An 8,747-nucleotide genomic window follows, 5' to 3' on the forward strand; every position below is an offset into this window, starting at 1 on the left:
AATTCCTACAATTCTTTTTTCCTTATCATACTCTCAGAGACAGAGAGAGTACATCTCTTTCCCTACCTTTGTACTGGAAATTATACCAGGGTCTTGTGTTCACTTTTCTATGAATCAGTTAGCTTCATTGTGTTTATGCTCCCCTCATCTTGGCTGCTGTCTCACAAAGGGAACTAGATGAGAGAATGGGACTAGATCGATATCAAACCAATACCACAACTGAAAAATGTAACATAAACTGAATGTTCTACTGAAGGTGAACTGACAGTAGTATGATGTTTATACATAAAGAGCAACCAGAGCGCTGACTGTGTTTGGGGTTCAGATGGAGCTTAGGAAAGCATATGCCCGTTTTTATACACAATCTCGAAGAACAAAAATTACTGGGGATTTTTAGTAATAGCCAAGCAACAGGAAGAATAGTGGATCTAATTGCCTCTACTCCTTTTATCATAGCCCTAAGCAAAACTCCCTAACTTCTTGAATCAGGACCTGCAGTAATTAAGTCATCAAACATTTTATTCACTTCAACTGCATATATAAATAAACTTTATTTTGAGGTGTGCAGCTTCCCAAAAGTTGGACCCCTGTATTTATTCAAAGCCAAAGAACACCACAAGGCCGTGCCTGCCCCCCAGATATCTTCTCAGCAAGTTGCTAAAGTACCTAGACTTCCTACCATGAGAGCCAGTCACTTGAGTTCACAGTCTAATGAGAATCATGCTGGTTGAGGATTGTGAGCTATAGTTTTAGAAATGGGTACCCACAGGGGAACTCTAGATAGAACTTCAAGGGAACAGTTGCTTCTGGACACCCAACCTGTGAGTATATCTATTGACTTAGATTCCACATACTGTTGCTATGTTGATGACTTAATAATCTCCCTCAATGTTTTACTGAAATGAGAAAAAAGAGAATTGAGACTATGAATTGGTTCCAGAAGGCATATTGAAATAGCGAGTAGTAGCACATAAACACACAGTTTGTTAGATAAAATAGGAATCATGTAGCAGGGAACAAGATCTTAAAAGATGGAGCATAGGAGATCTAAGTCTTTTTTCAGAAAGAGTTCAAAGAAATTACAAAGTACTGTTCACTGAGGTGTCAAAGTGGAGTGTCCTGACCAGTAACTGGACTGTGTGAAAGAACCAAGTATTTTAAATAAAGGTACTTTGAAATCAGCCCATCAGTTTTGCTTTCTTATTCTTTTGCTCCAGAGCTCCAAAATACTTAAACACAAACAAGTGGGGGAGAAACTATAAGAGTTCTTTCTGCAATAATAATGTCTTTGTTTGTTGTAGGAAATTACCAAATTACTGCCCTTCCATAGGATCTTCTTGGATCACCTGGAAGAGAATGAAGCCATAGACCAGGACCTCCAAGCATATATCCTTCACAGGATTCACAGCAGCTTAGAGATTCAGAATAACATTTCACTCAATGGCAAAATGGATAACACTACATTTGGAAAACTCAGTTCTCATCTCAAGACCCTCAGCCAAGGGTCATATCTGTACCTAAAACTCACATTTGACCTCATAGAGAAAGGATATCTGGTTTTAAAGAGCTCTAGCTACAAAGTAGTTCCTGTATCTCTCTCTGAGGTTTACCTCCTCCAGTGCAATATGAAGTTCCCAACCCAGTCCTCCTTTGACCGGGTGATGCCTCTTCTGAATGTTGCAGTAGCCTCTCTTCACCCGCTGACAGATGAGCATATCTTCCAGGCAATCAATGCCGGCAGCATTGAGGGTACTTTGGAATGGGAAGACTTTCAGCAAAGAATGGAGAACCTTTCCATGTTTCTAATTAAGCGCAGAGACATGACCCGCATGTTCGTGCATCCTTCTTTTCGAGAATGGCTCATTTGGAGAGAGGAAGGAGAGAAAACCAAATTTCTCTGTGACCCCAGGTAAGCTTTAATCTGTTGCTATGTCATCTTAGTAAATACCTTTGCTTAGAGCTATTGAGGGGCAGCTAGATAGTACAGTAGTGGATGGAGTGCTGGGCCTGGAGTCAGGAACACTTCTCTTCCTGGGTTCAAATCTGGCCTCAGACACTTCTTAGATGTGTGACCCTGGACAAGTTATTTTTAACCCTGTTTGCCTCAGTTTGCTCATCTGTAAAAGAAGCTGGAGAAGGAAATGGTAAACCACTCCAGTGTCTTTGCCAAGAAAACCCAAATGGGGCCATGAAGAGTTGGACATGACTGAAAATGATGGAACAAACAACAAAGAGCTAATTGTGTCTGTGGACTGACTGTTAATTGGAATTAAGTCAACTGTACTAAAAGCTGGGAATACAAGCAAAACACAGTCCCCACTCTCAAGGAGTACACTGGCTGGGAATTGAGCCATAGTTTTAGAAATGGGTACCCACTAGCTACCTCTAGACCTTCTGGGGATCAAGCCTGTGAGTGTGTCCCCTGACACAGATTCCACTGAGGATCACAGCTGTTTTGGTAACTTGTCACTTGCCCTCAGTGTTTTACTGAAATGAGAAAAAGAGAATTGAGACTGTGAAAAATTTGTATATGTCTTCAGTAGAATCAGTTGTGTAGAGTTGTAGAGTCATTGTGGTGGCTTTTTAAAGGTCAAACATTAATCACTTACACTACAAACAATCTATTCCAGTAAAGTCAACAAGGAGCTAAGCACCATACTTGGAATAGAGAATCTTAGGTCTTAGTTCTAAAAGGGATCTTAGCAGGGCAGCTAGGTAGCGCAGTAAATAGAGCACCAGCCCTGGAGTCAGGAGCACCTAAGTTCAAATTTGGCCTCAGACACTTAACACACACACACACACACACACACACACACACACAAAACTAACCGTGTGACCTTGGACAAGTCACTTAACCCCAATTGCCCTCCCCCCAAAAAAAAGGGATCTTAGGAGATTGTCTGACCCAGCCTTCTGCCTTTAGGCAGGTAAAGTATAATTATTCCCAATTTACAAGGAATACTAGTGAAGCCTGGAGTGGTTAAATAGTTTGGTAGTAGTTACAGAATTAACTATTGTCAGAGCTGTAATTGCCTTAACGGCAATTTATTTCGACAGTAAATACCAAACTGCTTCTCACAAAAATCTGCCTATTCCAACCCATAGATATCTGGTAAATATTGGGGATTTTGTCTTTTTTTAAAGCATTATTACTAGACCCCAAAAACTTGTGCTTCAGAAGACATCAGGCTGTAAATGGACTATGAAAGCTCAGGAGAAAAAAAGTTAAGGCAAGGTTGAATACTCTATGTATGATCTAACTCCTCAGAATGATTAGACATCTCAGTTTCCTCCTCTATAAAATGAGGGTATTAGACTAGATGACCTTTCAACTCTAGATGTCTCATCTCTATAATGTCTGACCAGGCCATGGTTTTGACACCTTTGTGAGCACAGTAATTAGCTCTTTGTAGAGGCAGCTATGTTTTCAAGCCTTCTGGTGATCTTCCCATCAATTTTTATACTTAGTTGAGTACTCATCCATTAGCAGTTTGGCCCTACATTCATAACAGAATATAAAGCCCAAGCAGTGAAATATGCTGTGTCCTCCAAAAGAATGTGCATAGAAAGGATAAATCATTCCCAGAAAGGCTATTATTTGCTTCCAGTAAGAGTTTCTTCCTCTGTCGCTAAGCTGGATCCCATGGGTTTTTTGGCCTATTTATTTGTTTTGTTTGCTTTTGTTTTTGTTTTTCTGACAAAACACAAAGTTGTCGACAGTATGAAAAAGAAGAATCTTAGTTCCCTCCCAGAAACTGTTAAAGTCTATGGGAAGATTATTATTACAAGTCTCTCTGGTAATCTTTAGTATCCAAAGTATTGATAGAGAGCAAGGAAACAGTCCTGTCTTACTCACCATTGCCTAAATAATACTTTGAGAATTATTCCCAGAAAGACTTTACTAGTTTTATCAAGTGGCTCACCATCCGATTCTGAGTAATCCCCAAATTCAAAAGCATAGCTTCTATTCAAGAGGCTCTAGTGAAATGGTAGTAATCTGCGAATGAAAAACACAGTGAATTTCCCAACAATACAATATGTGTACAAGTATCTCAGAGCTTTCCATCTGTGACTTACGGATTGCTAGCCTGCAGAATGAGGCTGACACATTGGGACAGCAGCCATTCTGATCAAATATACAATAATAAGGGATCACTAGATTGCAGTTATCACTTCCACATCAGAGGGGTTAGGGGTGTAGCACCCCCCAAGATCTGGAAAATCCAAGTAAAACGTTTTGGCCCTCCCTTCATACCAGAGAAGTCTGAATAATCATGGTATTAAAAGATAAAACATGTTGATATTGTATAATGCTACACATATATTTGTGCATTTCTGAGTTTCTAAACTTTTTCTGTGTCATCTGGGAGCCTTCACATGTCATCTGTGGCTTCTATGAGACTCCAAAAAAAATTCCCATTTAATTACTTATGCCAACTCATATCATATATTGATACTGCAATGGGGAAAGTCACATTGTGGAAGGAATATGCTTAATAACAAAGAGTAGAATTAGAAATGTGACCGTGAGTTTTAGACTTAGCTACAGTTGGAATTTAGTCTCATATGAAGCAACCTTGTTTCATATGAACAAGGCATATGGTACCAACCTTGTTTCTAAAGTTTTGGTCTCAAAGCTTTATGTACCAGTGTGCAATAAAAAGGTAGTTTCCTGAGAATTGAATGACATGAAAAATCTGGTTTTTCAAGGAATTTAATTGCTCTGCCCTCAGTGTTTGCAGATTATACTAGTTAGGACAGGTCCTGAGAAAAATTTTGAAATGGGAAAATTTTGTTTCCTGTGGTTCCTAATCTCTTTCTCTATCCTTCATGCCCTTCAATGACTCTACCCCTCCTTTCAAGTCCCTCCATCCCGATTCTTAATTTCTTTGGGGACCCTAGGAGTTAGAGAGAGTTCTTCATTGTCCCTCCAGTCAAGCATCCAGTCCCTCATCTGCCTATCCTTAAAGAAGACCAGGCTGTTGCCAGTCCCTATGCAGTACACAAAGGGGAGATTATTAAAGCCCTTAAAACCAATATCATTCTTTCACAGATCTATTTGCTAGAATTTCAGCACTTAACTTAAACAGTCCAGACTTGATTTTTTTTAAGCAGTTGGAGTTAAGTAACTTGCCCAAGGTTACATGGCTAGTTATTTTGTGTGGGTGTTAAGTATCTGAGGCCGGAACCAATCCAGGGTCCTCCCGACTCTGGGGCTGGCGCTCTTACTCACTGCACCACCTAGCCACCCTTGATTTTTTTTTTTTTGATGGATATAAATGTAGAAGAGAATACTCCAAAAAGGTCAGTTTATCCTTCTCATGTTTGGGCCATCCAACAAAATAATTTCTGGTTTAACTGTAGAGTCAGCTGTTTAAAGAGAGTATCAGAGAGAAAATAGTATGACTGGAGTTCAACACTACAGCTTGAGTGTGGCTTTTTGTATTAATAAGATTAAACTACATATTATTCTAAACCTCCATTTGGTCAGAAAATAGATAGCTAAGAGAGTGACATGATGTTCAGTAGACATGGAACTATCACAAAAGGAAATGAAAGTCATGTAGCACCCCCTCTGGACTGTGTCTCCACCTTGTACTCACATTCGCAGGTTAGGTACTCAGAGAGTGACTGCTCCCTGGAAGTTTTAGAAGTATTCCATGGGTTGTTGGTGTTGTTGTTCAGTTATGTCAGACTCTCCATGACCCCATGGAGTTTTCTTGGCAAAGATAATAGAGTGGTTTACCATTTCCTTCTCCAGCTCATTTTACAGATGAAGAACTGAGGTAAACAGGGTTAAGTGACTTGTCAAGGGTCACACAGATAGTAAGTGTCTAAGGCTGGATTGGAACTCATGAAGAAGAGTCTTCCTGATTCCAAGCCCAGTACTTTATCCACTGTACCACTCGGCTGTCCCAGCCCTGTGGGCATCCATCTGTAAAACTATAGCTCACAGACTCCAACCAGTGTGCTTCCCATTAGACTGTGAACTCCTTGAGAGGACGAACTGTTTTTTGCCATTCTTTGTATCCACAGAACTTAGTGCAGTCCCTGGCATAGAAGAGGCACTTAATACTTGTTGGCTGCCTGTTGACTAAATTCCCATTAACAATTAACATGGACAGTTAACAATTAACATTAACATGGACACATTTAACTCTTAGCAAAAGCATTTACTAATCTGGCATAGCAAGAATGCTAAGTGCTGAACATATAAACTATAAACTTGAGGCATACTCTCCATGGAAAGAATGATGGAAGTGTGTATTAATAGTCTAGGTGGGGGGCGGCCAGGTAGCACAGCAAGTAAGAGTACCGGCTCCAGTGTTGGGACGACCTGGAGATCGAATCCCGGGCTCAGACACTCAGCACCACACCCAGAAATAACTGGCCGTGTAACCTTGAGCAAGTTACTTAACCCAGATTGCTTAAAAAAAAAAATTTAGTCTAGGTGGGTGATGAGACACACATGGGTAACATATGTAATAATAAGCATTTATTAAGTACCTGTGATGGTTCAGACACTTTGCTAAGCACTGGGGATACAAATAAAAAAGGAAAGACAGCCCCTGCCCTCAAGGAGCTTATGATCTCTTTGGAGAAGTCATTGCACAAAAGGCAACTGGGAAGGGATGGGAAAGTATGTACCCATTATGGAGCATGATGGAGAAATCCTTTGCAGACATATGGGAAATGAAGAGATTTCAGGGTGTCATCCTTAAATGGAGTTTGGGGAGGAGCTCTCCCCTTTGCCCTCCAGTGAAAAGGGGCCCAGGGGAAGAGGGTACTGATGAGCTGCAAATGCCAAGGCTGTTGTGTGCCAAGACTTCTGACTACTTTAGTACTGCAGTGCCTAAAAGTATTTTTTTCTCCTGCAGAGATCTTGCAAAACTCCCTCTTGTAGCTACCTCCACATCTCTCTTATACCATACCTTTCTTTTTCACGCACACAACTACCACCTTAGTTCAGGTCCTCAGCACCTCTGCCCTGGACTATTGCAGTAGTCTTTTAATTGGTCTACCTGCTGCAAACCTCTTTGCTATTCTAAACAGTCCTATTCCATCCTCCACTTAGTTGCCATGGTGATTGTCCTTGAAGAGATCTGAACATATCTCTTTCCTACCCAGTAAGCTCAGTGACTCCCCATTGCCTCCAGGATCAAATACAAACCCCTCTTTTTGGTTTTTAAAGCCCTTCAAAACCTGCCTCAATTTATCTTTCCAACCCCATATATTGTTCCCTTTCCTATACTCTACAATCCAGACAAATTGACCTTCTCTTCGTTCCTTACACATGGATTCTTTTCTCCTATCCTGTGTCTTTGCATTAGCTGTTCCCCATGCTTCAAAGGTATTCCTTCCTCACTTCTGCATCATGGAGTCCCTCATTTTATTTAAAATGTAATTCAAGTACTTCCTTTTATACACAAAGCCATCTTTATCTGCTAGGGCTCTACCACATTAACTACCTTATATTAATTATTCTTCATTTCTTTTGTATTCTATATATTTTTATATATGTAAAGGTGGTCTCTCATGATAGATTATAAACTCCTTCAGGACATGTTCCATTTTTTGTTTTTCACCCAGCATAATTCCTGTCACACAGTGGGCATTTAATAAAGTGCTTATTAATTGACTGATTGCTCTTCTAGGCTAGGCTCTCACACCATTAGTACTAAGGTTACTTCCTGATACTCCTAAAACAACACATGAACACGTACACACACACACACACACACGCACACATACACATACACACACACACACATACACATGCATGCATGCATATACTCCTCTGTTTCCTCTACCCCCATCGAAGATACTCAATCTCCCTTCTAAATAACTTAGAAGCAGGAGATAAGAAGAAAATCCTCTATGATGGGACACACCTGTGTTTTCCTTTTCCTCTCTTATCTTCACATTATCATATGTCCCTGACAAGTCTCTCTTCTTGCTTTCTCCAACCTGAAACTAATGCAGAGTTTAGAAAATACATTTGAACAGTGTTTGTTTAATGGATTATAGTAATGAGATGACATTCTGATGGTTTCCTTGTTTTTTACTATATACATATATATACACATATATAAAACTGTTATGAACCTTATTTTCAAATCTGCTGTGTCACTCTGTGATGTCGGTTTCATATATATAAATGAATATAGATCCAACTCAGCTTTCAGTAATTGTGATTTGGAAGCCTAATATGATTGTACCTAATGAAAGTGATGTAGCAGAGTATATCATGGTGGTGCAAGGGGGAAATAATGTGACCTTGAACAAGGAAGTTCTCTTCTCTGAGCTGTCTACCTATCTGTAAAATTAGTGTGTTAGACTAAAACTAGATAAAGGTCCCTTCCTACTTGAAGATTATATTAGTCTATATTTTTGTATTTGACCATTTGAATGTCGAGTTTAATGTTTATAATAGTTGACACTGAGTTAGTTGCATTTTTATCTTTTAAAAAATCAGAGCGTTTTTCCATATCAATTTGACCAAGACAGAGAATTTTATATTGGAAATCTCATGATTCACAATTCATTCACAGCACAACAGAAAGGTCTATCTTTATTCTTGCGGAATAATTAGATCTGAAAGACCCTTAGAAGTTAAAGCTGTTCATCTCCGTTCTTCAAACTAAAATTAGGATCAGTGGTTTTAGAGGTAGATGGGGCCTTAGACGTCAGCTGGTATAAACACACACACACACACACACACACACACACACACACACACACACACA

General features: G+C 39.7%; 1 protein-coding gene across 6 annotated transcripts in view; it reads left to right on the forward strand.

Moving 5' to 3' along the window:
* The window catches only part of TANC2 (tetratricopeptide repeat, ankyrin repeat and coiled-coil containing 2), a 576,061-nt gene that overhangs the window by 502,573 nt on the left and 64,741 nt on the right, over nt 1-8,747 (forward strand). For all 6 annotated transcript variants that reach the window (XM_069076240.1, XM_069076241.1, XM_069076243.1 and 3 more), the window contains one exon: nt 1,302-1,909. In XM_069076240.1, the coding sequence (XP_068932341.1) occupies nt 1,302-1,909 (608 nt within the window). The remainder of the gene's footprint in view (nt 1-1,301; nt 1,910-8,747) is intronic.

Source organism: Petaurus breviceps, unplaced genomic scaffold (assembly GCF_028583685.1).
Source record: "Petaurus breviceps papuanus isolate PSGF00001 unplaced genomic scaffold, PetGlider_PUasm1.0 90925, whole genome shotgun sequence".
Classification (NCBI taxonomy): domain Eukaryota; kingdom Metazoa; phylum Chordata; class Mammalia; order Diprotodontia; family Petauridae; genus Petaurus; species Petaurus breviceps.